General features: G+C 40.9%; 1 protein-coding gene across 1 annotated transcript; it reads left to right on the top strand.

Annotated features, from left to right (window-relative positions):
- The first annotated feature begins 246 nt into the window (after positions 1-246).
- Positions 247-14,637, top strand: LOC124849895 (troponin C, slow skeletal and cardiac muscles-like). The gene is made up of 7 exons (XM_047331278.1): positions 247-372; positions 1,429-1,591; positions 2,748-2,778; positions 9,827-9,973; positions 10,174-10,288; positions 10,646-10,782; positions 14,423-14,637. Exons 2-7 carry the CDS (start codon positions 1,568-1,570, stop codon positions 14,452-14,454), a joined length of 486 nt encoding a protein of 161 aa, XP_047187234.1. The 5' UTR covers positions 247-372; positions 1,429-1,567; the 3' UTR covers positions 14,455-14,637.
- The last annotated feature ends 2,155 nt before the right edge of the window (positions 14,638-16,792 follow it).

Raw genomic sequence — 16,792 nt, 5'->3', positions numbered from 1 at the left:
GGTTGTGTGTTGGCAGAGTTGACACGTGACAAATATATCAATCGCTTCTACCAATTGATTGGCCAAGCCGCACTGCCTACTGCGCGGGGGATCTGCACGATCATCATTGGGTTTCAGAACTTTTAATCGTCAAGATGGTAAGTGTCAGATCCCTTGGGAAACATTGTCTTTTTTAGAAACCAGTCTTTTTTAATTGCATGTGAACCAACATTGCTATTTCACCTTTCTTTTCAGCATCAACAAAGCATATTTACAGAGGTGCGTTCAGGACACCATCCCTCACCTCGTAATGGGAGCAGTGCGGTGGGAAACGTTACCATGCATCTAACCCTGGGACAGGCACGTAGGCTGGGGAATGTTGAGGGAGAAGTGGTAAGTTAAGCTGTGTTTAAGTAGTTGGTGTTAGTGTGAAAACTTCAAAGTCTAGATATGCTAAGAATGCTAGCTAACATTCTGTCGCTCAAGTTAACGCAGAGCTCCCTCCACAATATTTCCAAAGTGGCCCTTTTCCACGCGCAGAGCCAAACCGCGCCATGCTGATTTTCTTTTCCATTACCACTTTTACTGCGCCGACGCACCGCACCCGGGCTGGACCTTCTCTGGAGTGGGGCGGAAGCGAGCCAGCCCCTCCTCTAAGCGGGCTGCGCTTCGGTCATCTTATCTATGGCAAGCCAAAACAATCTGAGAGCAGCTGAAGTATCTCTCGTGGTGTCATAGTCGCGGGGAGATGACGACATTACTCCAAGTTTAATACAATACAGAGACTGGAGAAAGGCAGACTATCTTGGATATTAAGTAGTTGATAGTCAGTTTAGAACATGCAACTACAACCTACAGATAGTTAGTTGAATATCGGTTGATAACCTGTTGGCAAAAACATATTGCCACACTTTTTGTAAACTCTGTAGATGAAAACTTGAAATGCACCTTATAGTCTACTGGCAGTTAGTTGAATGCATGTTACCCGTCTGTTGAAGCAGTGTTGTTGAATGTCAGCTGATAAACTGTTGACATGCTACTGAATAGCTTCTGATAACTTGCAGATTGTCAACAGATGGACTCAATATCAAAATAAAGTGTTACCTATTTTGAAAATAACAATCTCACATTCACATCAAATTTCACACAATGAGGGTTCAGCTATGTGAAGGTGAGGAAGGAGCCAAGATTTGAACTACTGTCTTTTTCATTGTTGACACAAGCATTTCTGTTGATGTCAACAGATATACCTTTTTGCCTGTCGCAAAAAGGTATATCTACCACCATTCAAATTATCTATCTAGTTTTATATAAAAAGGACAATATTATCAAAATCTGTATGATGTCATGTCTAAGAATAGGCTGAGTGTCCACTATTGTTGGGTAGCTTCTGTTGTTTCCTATTTATAGTTCTCTCTCTCTCTCTCTTTATCTCCACTTGGATTTGAGGGATGAGTCAAGAGCCTTTTTAGTGCCACACTTGCCCAACACTACAGACTAAGGCAGTTATTCCTGCAAGCATTTGCATTGTATATGCGTGCAGCAGTACATTCATTGGTGTGTCAGAGGCAAGGACGGACCAGCAGCCATGGATGATGTATATAAAGCAGCGGTGAGTACGGAGTATTTCAATTATAACATGTTATTTTATTTTATTTATGTGAGGCAATTTGCTTCGATGGTATGATTTCTAAAGCATGTAATCATCATAAAATCCTGGGACTGATCTAATCCTTGAATGTTCAAACCAAAAAAACATGTACGTGAATCTAGATCTCTGCTTGAATGCATGTGTTTAAGGCCAGTGGGATGATGGATGTGCTCTTGTAATTCCTAACTCTAGAACATAACAACCCCAACACTAGTAAAATCATATAAAACAGACCTACAATAACTAATACCTTTCTGAAGCTGGAACCTAAAACTTTTGTTGAGACTGAGTCAGAGAGGTTTTGAGGCCATAGTTTAACCACATTTAAGACATACTGTATGAATTGCATATATATTCTAGAATGGAAGCCATAAAGAACTGGTGATGGAGATTGTAAAATAGAGGCCATCACTTTTTCATGATTTTGACTTTAGTCCTCGTTTTTGTTGTACTATTGGTGAGGACACTGAGGTCACCTTGTTGGTATCTATTTATTGCTTTAACAACCTTAGGGGGTTTACATTCTACATTAAGTTTGGAAAAACCTATTGATAAATTATAATTATTATATGTACTTCTCTGTTGTTATTGACATAAAGAAACCGGGTTGCAGAATATTTATTTATTATTAGAGGCTGTAAATGTATAAATTTAGTCCTTTTGCCCCTCTGACTGCAGTCATGCTTGTTTTTTGCAACGATCACTAACTGGATCCTCATATATATCTTCTTATTTTTTGTAAAGATATAATCAGTATGTTTGATACACAAACAAGACTCTACAATTTCAAGGACTTGTATGACACTGACACAATAGGCGTGCTAAGCCCAGTGAGCACAGTGACTGTCACATTTCTGTTCCTGACAATAGAACAACGAACAGCTGAACAGTTCAGGGAGCAAAGAGAAGGGACAGCTGATGGCTATTAAAACAAATCGGTGACACCAGATACCCCCCCAACCCCATAGCTGTGTAACATTACAGTCCTACTACACTGAAAATAGCGCAGACTTGTGATCAATATAGTTGCTGACCTGATGCCCTACTCCAAACATAAGGTGGTTAAAGGACTTGAGCACAGATATTCAATTTTCATCCTGATTCTATTTCCTTTCAGGTTGAAAACTTGACAGAGGAACAGAAAAATGGTGAGGAAACTACTATTGCTATTACCTACTGTTTTTATTACTGCCATTATATATATTTACCCTTTTTTGCCTGCTAGTACAACTGATGACATCATATACTAGTAAGAGTATTGCTACTAACAAATATGTAAAGGTTTGATACATTTTCTCTTTAATTTGAGAGTCTGTCTCTATAGAAATAATGTAAAAATATAAAAACACCATCCTTCCTACATTATCGAGTTTCCAAAAAAACTTTTTAAGATAAAGGGAACTATAAATGGTTCTTGAGGGAACTGCAAGGAAGCTGGGCACAATATGGTGCCTTGGCCATAAAATGTCTCTGCTCTGCACTTTACACTGATTGCTACAAGGACTAATATTTGAAAAGAGAGGCAGACATTCCCCACACATTATACATTGACATATTGACATTAAAATATTGTGTGTGAATAGAGAGATACATATAAACAGTCTGCAGTTGTGAGTTATAAGTGACACAGAATGAAATAAATAAATAACCCTATAATCCACACAGACTATAGAGTTGGCTGAACCTACTCTACTATTGCTTAGTTTACTGTGTATTGCAGATTGTATTGTTAGATTGTAACCCAAATGAAGCCTTTCATAATCTTTGTAAAGTCTTTCTGTCTACTTATGACAGACAGAACACGAGTGTGAGTGCATCCTAATCCCCCTACCCGGAATGCAATACAATATCATGCCACATAAACTGCCTGTAAGCTGTGTAGTTTTGCTAAGGCTTGGAAGAGAGCCTGTTCTTGTGGGGAGAGAGGGATTTTAGTTGGAATTGGGGGTGGAAATGAGGCATTAAATAAAAAAAAAAAATTAGAAAAAGAAAAGATCGATGGGATAGTAATTTTTTTAACAAACATAGGACAAAATAGCATAAACATATCTTTTCTTGCCATAATCTAAAAACTGATAATATGTCTCCAACATATGTAAAACGTAGGGGTAATAATGAAAGTAGGGTTCAGTCTCATTAATTATGTACCAACTATAAATTTGGATTAATTATTAAATTAAATTAATAACAACAATCAAAGTAGTTATGATTTGGAGATCTACTGGTTCTAGCGGTTGGCAATACCCACTCTCAAAATGTTCAAACTCCTAACCTTATCTCTAAGGCTGCAGCCATCTTGGCCTCCTGTCAGACGGTGGTGTCCACAAGCGGGTTCTTGGGTTGCCATATCAAAAGGCACCAAAGACCCCCTGATCGCAGCTCCTACTCGCGGCATCCGCAATGGAGACCCTGAACATGGTCAACTCTGCCTCCATGTTCCACTCTGCCTCCATGTCCCCAGCCTCCCTCGGGATGTGCAAAAAATTCTTCCGGAGGTGTAGTTAAAGACCACACGGACAGGGTCCTATGACAGACGTTCCCAATTCACCCTCACTACTCATGTGGGTGCACCAGGTCTGACCAGTAGCCTTCACCACCATCTGATCAAGCTCACCACCAGCTGGTGATCAGTTGACAGCTCTGCACCTCTCTTCACTGCCTAAGGTGATCTGATACACCCCCAGGGACTCCAAGAAGGCATTCGGTGCATATGTACACACAGCAGCCAGAACCTTCCCTCCCACAACCCAGAGCTGCAGAGAGGTGATCCACTCAGGAAAACTCCTACATAGTTACGCTCAACTTGGGGACTTGTGACTATCTCCATTCCTGCCCGGCGCCTTTCTCCCTGGGCAACTACAGAAAGTGACACAGTCTAGCCCCTATTCAGGAGTTTGGTTCCAGACCCCTTGCTGTGCGTTGAGGTGAGGCCAAACCATATTGAATTTGTACCATTAAACCTCCCGCGTCAGCAAGGTGACGTTCCACGTCCCTACAGGTAGTCTACGCAGCAGGGCGGTGGTGGCAGCTTAATTTATTCTATTCTGACTTTGCTCGACCGGGACACATGGTTGAAGTCCCAGCCACCAGACGCTTGCTGGCCAGCTCCCCTCCCAGGTCTGGCTCAAGGAGAGGGCCCCGGTTACCCTTTTCTGTGTGCGGTTCCAGCTCTCCAACATGGATGTATCATCAGGGATTTTGTGAACCGCTCTTAGTCTGATCCCTCCCCTGGGACCAGTTTGCCTTGGGAGACCCTAGTGCCCCCAACAACATAGCTCCCAGGACCACCCGAACGCACAAATCCCTCCCCCTGCATGATTTAAAATTGAACTCTGGGTTGCTGAGTAGTCAGTCACTACTAAATAATCAGCCTAGTGGACCAAATATCTTCGTACAGTAGACTTTTATTCTTTCTTATTGTCCCTTATTCTTGATGTTGCTGTTGCCTGGACCCCAGTCTCTATTGATTTTGTGATAAACGCCTGTTCTTGTGCTGCCATGATTAGCACCTCTGTGCTATCTTGGAGACCAGCTTTTTCCAGCCATTGTTAGTACTTCTCGACATCAGCCACTTCTTCTATCTGTCAGTGGTACTATGACACTCACTAGTCCTCAGCCTTCCTCCTTCCGCTTAGTGAATAGTCACCGGGTGCTGGACTTGGGGCGAAACTCTCCCTACATCGTAAGGAGCTTCCTTGACTATCAGTGGATTCTGTCACCTCCTTTGGCCATTATTGGCCGTTATTATTCTAACCAGCAGGGAATCTGATGATGAATGTGTTAATGGGTTGTATCCTGTTGTTTCTGTTCAGCTGACTTTTCAGGACTTGCCTTACTCTGTGTAGGAACTTGGCTGTGGCCTGTGGCTGACTTCCTTGCACCTCTTCATGGTTTCCATTTGCCTATGGGATCCCAACATATCTGTAACTGTCACAAACATCTGCAATGCTGCCTTCTGTTAGTTCTAACCCTTCAGTTGTGATCATCTTGCCTCTCTTTGATACCATCAAACCGCAATCTCGTCCGAATGACATTCTGGTGTTGTTGCTTTAGATCCTGGTGATGTGGATCAGAGAGTCTTTGTCTTGCTCATTCCTGGCATACAGCTTGATGTCACCTATAGAGAGAAGGTGGCTTATGGTTGCTCCGCTGCGGAACTGGTATCCGTAGCCGATCTGTGATGATCTGGCTGAGGGGGTTCAGGCCAAGGCAGAACGGCAGCGGGGACAGTGCATCTCCTTGGTATACTGTATGCCGCATTTGATGGTAACTTGTGCAATTGACTTTGAGTTGGTATATAGAATAATTTCCCACAGCCCAATCAGATTCTTGATGAAGGCCCTTAGCTGTGGATTTTGTATAGTACACCAGAAGGGTGTAAAAGAAAGAACATGGGGCAAGCTTGGGTTATATTGGCCTGATCCCCTGGGTTCTGGGACACAGAGTGACCAATGGTAGCTGGAGTTTAGAGCAGATGTCACACCCAAGGTGTGATAAAGTGAAGAACCATGGGAATTCCTTCTTTCCTTTGTCTTTTGAACAAAGGACCATATGTTCAAGTCCTCCATTTTGTGAGTCACAACATCCCTCTTTGGTTTCAGCAGAGGTGCCCAAATTCTTTCCAATGAAGGGGCCAAAAATTCATCTGGATGTAAGGCCAATGTTGCTGTTATGTGAAATTACATTACATTAAAATGTATTATATTTTTTAGAAAATGTACATTCTAAATCTAAAATACAATTTCAAAACCATAAAAACACTACTCTTTAATCTGCTTTACAGTAATCTTATTAATTTGCAAAGATGATCCATATGCTTCTTTTGGGGAGCATAAACCTCTTTTAAAGGAAAGACACCTTTCCGACAGAAATTGCATACAAGTCAACTCAAAATTAAGTTGAAACAGCTGTATTGTCCACCTGTGTAATAAATACTGGAAATTTGACTTCAGCTTGAAAAAAAGATTATCTACTTTTTTCAGCAGCGGAGCGGAAATCTTTCCTGTCATTACACTCACCTCTGTCTGACAAAGACACTCTGGACTCTATGTCCCAGCACATTTTCACATTCATACTTTGTATTTCTCGTATTTAAAAATATATATTTTATAAGGTATGTTGTGTGAAGGATACCTGCTGCTCAATAAAGTTTATCCATATATCTACAAGTCAAATTCAATAACAAATGCATTTAGGATTTTACAGCACTGTCAAAATAAGTCACTACAGTGAATAGCGAACTCTTGAGCTCTTCTGCTTTACGTTCTTAACTCTCGGCTCTGGGCTTTAACGCTTTGCATAGCTGAAGTCAGAGGCCCTGTTTTCACCTCGCAGTAACAATATGAGATCCGATCTCAATGCGTCCTGAGAGTGTTTTCACCTGTACTTAGAGCTGTCCACTTGTGATTGGATCACTCAGAACGGATGTTACTGCCGGGTGAAAACAGGGTCCGAGACTGGTCAGAGATGCTGAAGTCATCATCTAGACGGTTATTCGGGTGGTGATGGTTTGGTGCCAAGATTTCTGCATATGGCCCTCTACTGCTTCTGTTTTGGGAATGTCTATCCTTTTGTCAAACCTTTTAATCTGATGTTAGGGTGATCCTTTGAAGCAGTAGGCATCCCTGACACTTTGATGTGAGAACTGGTTGGTTCCCCCCTTCACTTTGAAAGTGACAGCAGTTTCCAAAGCCATCTGTGTCACCTTCTTTAACTCCTGCATGGAATGTTTACTGTGATGAGTCCTGAGTACAATGTGAGTGCGTTTACATGAGTACACAAAAACATGAAGGTGGAGTTTTCCTCTAAGCCTGGTGCATTCTGTTCCTGAAAGTAAACTTCTCAAATGTTTATTATAGTCTCTAGGATGCTCAAGTCAGGGGTGTTTGATTTTGGAGGCTGGAACAATTGCTGTCATCATATCAGCAGTATTAGAGAATTATCCTACTAGTGCCTGACTAGACTACAAGTTTTAATTTATCCGATTGGGTTGCATGGGGCACGTCAGTTCAAGTTCCTTAAAGTAATTGTCAATGTTTTGATCAGAGTTGTCTGGACCAAAATGTTCATTGTCATTTTACTAGCAATTCAAGACGGGTTCTCAAAAAAAAAAAATGTATATGTACACTGAACAAAATTATAAACGCAACACTTTTGTTTTTGCCCCCATGTTTCATGAGCTGAACTCAAAGATCTAAAACTTTTTTTACAGCTTATTTCTCTCAAATATTGTTCACAAATCTGTCTAAATCTGTGTTAGTGAGCACGAGATAATCCATCCACCTCACAGGTGTGGCATATCAAGATGCTGATTAGACAGCATGATTATTGCACAGGTGTGCCTCAGGCTGGCCACAATAAAAGGCCACTCTGAAATGTAGAGTTTTATCACAGCACAATGCCACAGATGTCGCAAGTTTTGAGGGAGCGTGCAATTGGCATGCTGACTGCAGGAATGTCCACCAGAGCTGTTGCCCGTGAATTGAATGTTCACTTCTCTACCATAAGCCGTCTCCAAAGGCATTTCAGAGAATTTGGCAGTACATCCAACCAGCCTCACAACCGCAGACCACGTGTAACCACACCAACCCAGGACCTCCATATCCAGCATCTTCACCTCCAACATCGTCTGAGACCAGCCAACCAGACAGCTGCTGCAACAATCGGTTTGCATAACCAAAGAATTTCTGCACAAACTGTCAGAAACCATCTCAGGGAGGCTCATCTGCATGCTCGTCGTCCTCATTGGGGTCTCGACCTGACTGCATTTGTCGTCGTAACCGACTTGAGTGGGCAAATGCTCACATTTGATGACGTCTGGCACTTTGGAGAGGTGTTCTCTTCACGGATGAATCACGTTTTTCACTGTACAGGGCAGATGGCAGACCGTGTATTGCGTCGTGTGGGTGAGTGGTTTGCTGATGTGGATCGAGTGGCCCATGGTGGCGGTGGGGTTATGGTATGGGCAGGCGTATGTTATGGACAATGAACACAGGTGCATTTTATTGATGGCATTTTGAATGCACAGAGATACTGTGACGAGATCCTGAGGTCCATTGTTGTGCCATTCATCCACGACCATCACCTCATGTTGCAGCATGATAATGCACGGCTCCCTGTTGCAAGGTTCTGTACACAATTCCTGGAAGCTGAAAACATCCCAGTTCTTGCATGGCCAGCACACTCACCGGACACGTCACCCATTGAGCATGTATGGGAGGCTCTGGATCGGCGTATACGACCAGGTCCTGCCACTATCCAGCAACTTCGCACAGCCATTGAAGAAGAGTGGACCAACATTCCACAGGCCACAATCAACAACCTGATCAACTCTATGCGAGGAGATGTTGCACTGCGTGAGGCAAATGGTGGTCACACCCGATACTGACTGGTTTTCGGACCCGCCCCCCCGGACCCCACCAATACAGTAAAAGTGCACATTTTACAGTGGCCTTTCATTGTGGCCAGCTTAAGGCACCGATGCATAATCATGCTGTCTAATCAGCATCTTGATATGCTAGACCTGTGAGCCGGATGGATTATCTTGTGCTCACTAACAGATTTAGACAGATTTGTGAACAATATTTGAGAGAAATAAGCCTTTTGTGTACATAGAAAAAGTCTTAGATCTTTGAGTTCAGCTCATGAAAAATGGGGGCAAAAACAAAAGTGTTGCGTTTATAATTTTGTTCAGTGTGTATATATATGTATATATATATGTATATATATGTATATATATATATATCAGCCACTTTCCTTTTGTCAAGACTGAGGACTTCTGTTTGCTGCTGCCTTTCAGTAAATAAACTATCTATGCATTTCTTTTACTGCACTGTAACTTTTATCACCTGTTTTTATTTTCTCTTTTTAATTTCTCTTTTTAATAATTGCAATTTAATACAATTGTATTTTAATGTGATTTTATGTGTTTCCTCCCAATGCTTTTAATGTTTTATGCAAAGCACATTGAATTGCCTTGCCTTTTGTTACATCAAGTCAAATTTGTCCTCTTTTTTTTAACTCACTTTTTAAAAAATGTGTCCTTTTTGAGCTAGACTTTTAGCTCCCTTACAAATATTCAATGATTCACTGGGGTTGTCAACATGCCAGTTGTAATTTAATTTTGTGTTTGTTTAGATTAGTAGATAAAACAATCATCTCCATGTCAGAGATTAACAGATGCTGTGTCTCTTTTAGAGTTCAAGGCTGCATTTGACATCTTCATCCAGGATGCAGAGGATGGCTGCATTAGTACAAAAGAGTTGGGGAAGGTGATGAGGATGTTGGGACAGAACCCTACCCCTGAAGAGTTACAAGAGATGATTGATGAGGTGGATGAGGATGGTATGTCATCTTCATTACGTGTCTCACATCACCACACTATAGACATTATAAGCATGGTTGTTTCATGGAATGGAATGAAATGATTAATCACAACAAGGCAAATTAGAGGGGAAAACTAATGGGGATCTTGAGAGGTTAAATAATTACAAATATGATACTAAGATATTCAGCCTTAATAATATTATGATGCATATTCACAGGCAGTGGCACCGTAGATTTTGATGAGTTCTTGGTAATGATGGTCCGCTGCATGAAGGAGGAGAGCAAAGGAAAATCAGAGGAGGAGTTGGCTGAACTCTTCCGCATGTTTGACAAGTAAGTTTCACTATCTGTTTCTGTTCACATACTGCTGAGCCTCTATAAAATTCAGGAATTTTCCAGCTTGGGATAAATAAAGTATCTATCTATCTATTTGTCTAGAATTCAAAGAAACTCCCATGTTATAAGATAAATCATTGACTTCCTTTAGTAGATAGACAGATGGTGTTTTAAATGTTATTAAAGTCAAATAGAATTGTCTTGGTAACTTCAAGCAATAACTAAAACTTCACTAGAACAGAATGTTACAATGTTAGAAATTTACTATGTGGTTCAGCACTGTGCACTCAGTGCTAACAGGGTTAAACTCAGCTGACATCCCAGATAAGCCTGATTCTTTTTTCTTGTGTTGAGAAATGGAGACGGCTACATAGACTTAGAAGAACTGAAGGCCATGTTGGAGTCTACTGGAGAAGCCATCACGGAAGATGATATTGAGGAGCTGATGAAGGATGGAGACAAAAACAATGATGGCAAAATTGATTACGACGGTAGGTTAGCCAGTACATTTGTAGCACAACTGTAAACAACAGACATCAACTGTCTTAAAATTCTAATTAATACTAGGTTTAGGGTTAGGGGTGGAGTCTCTCTATATACAAATCCTAATGAATTTGCAGATTTATTATTCACCAATTGCGTTCAGCTTTTTAACACTGTTTTGTATTCTTACCAGCATCCATAGAGATCTTTTCTTCAGTGATCAGAGGGATTAATAGGATTTTGTAAGTTCAGAATTAGGATGACCTATGAGCTCTTTGACTGAGAGGGCAGGTGTGGGAAAGAAAGCTTAAATTAATATTTTTACTGGTGTATTCAGTGATATGATGCGTCGCGAATGTTCAGTCAGTCACATCTCATGTTTTAAGTCACAGGCAAAATTGTCCCTTACCGGCTCATTCAACTGTTCTTCCAATCACAACCTGAGATGTGCATGAGACAAGACAATAACTTAAATATAAAAGTTTATGTATTGCTGCCTGACCTTGTCAAAGCCTATTGGTTTATGAATCTGATCCTCTGGGAGATTTCAACTCATATTGCAAGTCAATCAATTTAGTTTGTACATCCCATATTCACAAATCATAATTTGTGTCATAAGGTTTAACAATATGTACAAGGTGCAACATCCTCTGTACTTAAACCTCAACTCAACTAGAGGGAGGGAAAAATACCCCAAAAAGGTTTTAGTGGGAAAAAATACAGAAACCTTAGAGAGAGACACAAGTGAAGGATGGGGACAATTGTAATAATAGAGGTATGGCCAATAATAATTGTAGTATATGGAGTTAAGCACATTGAATATCTAAACAAGTTGTTGTCATAATCCAAGATGAGCTGCAACCACGATCCATTGTCCACAGTTTGTCTTGGATCTGCAACAATAAAGCACAATGACATTGGGGAAGAAGTCAATGAGTGTCAGTAACACTGGTTCACAGACATTATGTAATTCATCATCACAGACATCTCCTCTCTACTGTAGTCTGTTGACATTTTCAACAGACGTCACATGATTTGTTGATCTCACTGGTTGTAGGTCTATCCAATTGCGTCCGGAGGCATTTTGTTCTCCGTATGTAGGTAACGCCTCATGGAAATCGAAAATTAACTGAGAGGTACCAGACTAATATGCATTTAAGTATTAGCCTGCCTATGCTAGGGTTAGCAACAGTCATATAGGTTGTTCATTAAAATGCTTTAGCTGCACTTCACTGTAAATTTATCTAACCTGGCACGTTTTAGATCAATGGTTGTGATTCAGGATGGAGAAAATCTGTCTCAAAAGGATAAGATAAATCTTCCAAAGCAAACAAACTTGAGCTTGCTGATTCCATCCATCCATCGTCTACCACTTTATCCATTTAAGGGTCACAGGAACCCACGCATACATGGGGAGAACATGCAAACTCCACACAGAAAGGCCCTGGTTGATTTGAACTGGGATTCGAACCCAGAACCTTCTTGCTGTGAGGCAGCCCAGCTTGCTGAATGACCTGGTTTATTTCAAAAAAATCGACTCATCTACATGTACAGTGCATACAGAAAGTATTCACAGCGCTTCACTTTTTCCACATTTTGTTATGTAACAGCCTAATTTCAAAATGGATTCAATTCATTTTTGTCCTCAAAATTCTACACACAATACCCCATAATGACAACATGAAAAAACTTTTTTTAAATGTTTGCCAATTTATCAAAATAAAGAACAAAAATACAATATGTACATAAGTATTCACAGCCTTTGCTCAATACTTTGTTGTGGCACCTTTGGCAGCAATTACAGCCTCAAATCTTTTGGAATATGAAACCATGGCACACCTATCTTTGGCCAGTTTCACCCATTCCTCTTTACAGAACCTCTCAAGCTCCATCAGGTTGGATTGGGCTTCGGTGCACAGCACCATTTCACATCTCTCCAGAGATGTTCAATGGGATTCAAGTCTGGGCTCTGGCTGGGCCACTCTAGGACATTCACAGAGTTGTCCTGAAGTCACTCCTTCGATATCTTGGCTGTGTGCTTAGGATCGTTGTCCTGTTGAAAGATGAACCGTCGCCCAAGTCTGAGGACCAGAGCGCTCTGGAGCACTTTTTGTCTTCCAGGATGTCTCTGTACATTGCTTCATTGATCTTTCCCTCAATCCTGACTAGTCTCCCAGTTCCGCTGAAAAACAGCCCCATGGCATGATGCTGCCACCACCTACTTCACTGTAGGGATGGTATTGGCCAGGTGATGAGTGGTGCCATGGTTTCCTCCAAACGCTTGGCATTCACGCCAAAGACTTCGATCTTTTTCTCATCAGACCAGAGAATTTTGTTTCTCATGGTCTGAGAGTCTTTCAGGTGCCTTTTGGCAAATGCCAGGCGGGCTGCCATGTGCCTTTTACTAAGGAGTGCCTTCCATCTGGCCACTCTACCATACAGGCCTGATTGGTGGAGTGCTGCAGCGATGGTCGCCCTTCTGGAAGGTTCTCCGCTCTCCACAGAGGAACCCTGGAGCTCTGTCAGAGTGACCATTGGGTTATTGGTCACCTCCCTAACTAAAGCCCTTCTCCCCCGATCACTCATTTTAGAGGGATGGCCAGCTCTAGGAAGAGTCCTGGTGGTTCCAAACTTCTTCCATTTACGGATGATGGAGACCACTGTGCTCATTGGGACCTTTAAAGCAGCAGAAATTTGTCTGTACCCTTCCCCAGATCTGTGCCTCGAGACAATCCTGTCTCGGAGGTCTACAGACAATTCCTCTGACTTCATGCTTGTTTTGTGGGCTGACATGCACTGCTAACTGTGGGACCTTATATAAACAGGTGTGTCTTTCCAAATCATGTCCAATCAACTGAACTTACCACAGGTGGACTCCAATTAAGCTGTAGAATCATCTCAAGGATGATCAATGGAAACAGAATTCACCTGAGCTCAATTTTGAGCTTGATCGCAAAGGCTGTGAATACTTATGTACAAGTGATTTATTCGTTTTTTATTTTTAATAAATTTGCAAACATTTAGTTTACCCATGCAGGATGAACGCAGTGCAATCAAGTAAAATTTAATTTCTCTATTGTGTGCATGGCAGCAGACATGATGCATTTTATAATTTGTTGCACTTCCTGTGTCATATGCGATGCTAGAGAACATTCACCATACATGAATTGTGTTGCTGTGTAGAACAGACCATTAAAATGTCATGTAAATGGAATGGTGATTGTTACATTATGCATAATTCCTCTAACCCTAACCCTAACCCTCCTCTGGTGGTGCTGATGCTGTGACAAAATATTGGCATGTAGATGTCTTCAGGTTGGGGCTCTTATAAAACATGTGAAATTTGTGGTAGATTGGAAAATGTATACCTCCCCATATCTGACACATGCAAAGTTTCATACGTTTTTTTGCAAGTTTAGCAACTCAAATAAGGAATTTACTTTTAGGAAGGATAATAATTATTGTGGATGCTATGGAGCCATTTTTCCACACCCAAACCTCAGATCCATAAAAAGTGTACATTTTGTGGGTCAGTGCGAGTTTTTAAACATGATTAGCTCTTCAAATCAGTTATTTATTCTCGGGGAGAATAATAATAATAATAATTGACAATAACTTGGCCTATCTATTCACTTTTTTCTCTGACAGAATTTCTGGAGTTCATGAAAGGTGTGGAATAAAGGATTAATCTGGACGCCTGACACTGCAGCATCTATGTTCACTTTTGACATCACCATCAAAGGCCATTTCTCAAGATAAGCGTCCAGTTTTATCTGCTTTTAACAATACAAACAACACCTCCAAGGCCCTAAAAGGTTTTGTTGTACTGACTGCAAAAAAAATAAAGGCTATTTTCAATTAAACGATTTTTAAAGTTGTGTATTTTGTCTGTCATAATGTTCCTCACTTTTTGGAGTTTGAAAAAGAAAACTGCAACCAGAAACACCACGGGGCCAAGCAAACAGCCCGCTACAAACATGTTGAAAACGGCCACTAGAGAAGGGGGTACAGATGGGGACTGTAGGGTGAGGAAAAGAAGAGATAATAAGTGTTGTAGCTATAGATGTTTGTTTGTTTTGAACCAACCATAAGGAACATAAAAATAAACTCAACATAGTCCATGACAGTCAGGGACATGTTTAGGCTTAACAAAGTGTGTCCTGAAGACCAAATTCAATAGCAGTGACACTGCCAACTCTAACAGTTACAGGTCCCCTTCACAAGGTGCTGGAGGTGAGTCTGCTGCAGGTCATCTTCATGTTGACCAGCCTGATGCTACTGATCTCCCTCAGGTTGTCATCCCCACAGTGGATGATGAGGACGTCAGCTGCTGCTCTTCCTCACAGGGAGAAGGCGTTACCACCACAGTCAAACCAACCAGACATGAACAGCATACTACGGTCTCTGCACACCTCGACGTAAAAAGTCATGACCACGTCCACACTGTGACTAATAATAATAAATGTGGAGTCCACTATAAAGTGTAGCTAACTTTTTTATGTTGACAACACTGTTATGTCGCATCTGTAGGATGAAATGGAACCAAAGATCTACACCTCGTCGTTGATCGGTCGCGACTCTCTTGTAGGATAGCTTGCGAATTGGCGCACAGAAGTGTAGGCAGGTTAAAGCAGCTTAAATAAAGCGCAAAATCTGAGCTTTGCCAATTGAATGCGATTGAAGAGGATCAGCTGAGCAGTTTGCTGGTGTGGGCTGGCGTAGAGATCTATGCTGTCAGCTGATGTGCTGCATAGAGGCAGGGCTTGACTTCATGGCCTGCCTGAACTGATGCCATGTTTAATTTTGTTTTGATTATGTTATGCTGAAACTTGGCATGTAGCATCTCCAGAAGGAGCTGACAAAAAGTTATCAAAAAAAATTGCACGCTTCGAAAATGTAAAAATTACTTAGAAACAAATTTGTGTAGCAATCTGCCAAAACCAACTATTGCATATCCCGGCCAAATTAATTGCTATCAACGCAAAACTTTAGATTCTTGTTTTGCATGACACTCAGGTTCGACAAGAGCCCAAGAGGGAGAGAGAGAGAGTAGTGACATCTCCATTCACTCCAATGGACCAGTTCTTTTGGATCATGGAGCCTCTAAATAGTTCCTGGCGATTTTCACTATGGTACGTATTGAGACCAGCTCCGTGATTCATTATAAATGTGCCGTTACTAAATTAACCTCATTGCAATCTAAGTGGATAATAAGTGACTTGAATAGTCTTGCTGCGTTCTGTGACTGATGGAAAGTTTTCATTTTGTAGTTCTGTTTGTTTTTCAAGTGAAGATAGCTTGTTAGTCGGTTAGCAATGCTGTTAGCTGCAGTTCATCACGCGGAGTCAGCCCTATGTTCCCACAGCCCAATGGTCCCACAGCCCTATGTTCCCACATTTCTAGGACATTTTCAAAAATTAGGTCTTGTGTTCCTACATTTCCCTTCAATTTAAGCCCTATCCTCCCACAAGATTTTTTGGAAGCACTTTATAGTAAATGAATGAATGAGTAATTTTATTTCGATCATCAGCAGCAGAAATCGGCACAATCACAATCATTGCAAGAAAAAATAAAATAGGCTAAAAGAAAAGGGTTTCGGCTGAAGCAGAGCTTATAGATGCCGAACCCTTGTTTTCATTTCCTTAAGTCAGACAAACAAAACCGGATAAGTACAAATACGCATACGGTATATACATGTAATACAATCACATGCTACATATATGCATATACACATACATACATATATATATACATACATATGTATTTACCCACAAACATAAATATGTACATTCATAATGTACCTACATAACTTATGTGTCTACGCACAAACAAATATCAAACAAAATAGAAAAAAAGAAATCTTATAATATTCTATATTTTTCAAATAAGTTATTTTTAAATTTTGTTTTTAAATGGACAACACTTTTACTCTCTTTAATATCCACTGGCAAACTTTTCCACAGTTTCACTTCATAGACTGATATGCACACACTTTTCAATGTGGTATGAAAACTTGGT

The sequence above is a fragment of the Scophthalmus maximus genome, chromosome 3 (assembly GCF_022379125.1).
Source record: "Scophthalmus maximus strain ysfricsl-2021 chromosome 3, ASM2237912v1, whole genome shotgun sequence".
NCBI lineage: Eukaryota > Metazoa > Chordata > Actinopteri > Pleuronectiformes > Scophthalmidae > Scophthalmus > Scophthalmus maximus.
Note: the sequence above shows the minus strand (reverse complement) of the source record. Positions and strands in the feature narration are given on the sequence as shown.

What these genes read in the sequence shown, in the direction of transcription:
- LOC124849895 (XM_047331278.1), top strand. Translation starts at nt 1,568, where the DNA reads ATGGATGATGTATATAAAGCAGCG. An exon ending in TGATGAGGTGGATGAGGATG is followed by an intron (nt 9,974 to 10,173) that starts GTATGTCATCTT and finishes GCATATTCACAG; the next exon opens with GCAGTGGCACCGTAGATTTT. An exon ending in CTCTTCCGCATGTTTGACAA is followed by an intron (nt 10,289 to 10,645) that starts GTAAGTTTCACT and finishes TCTTGTGTTGAG; the next exon opens with AAATGGAGACGGCTACATAG.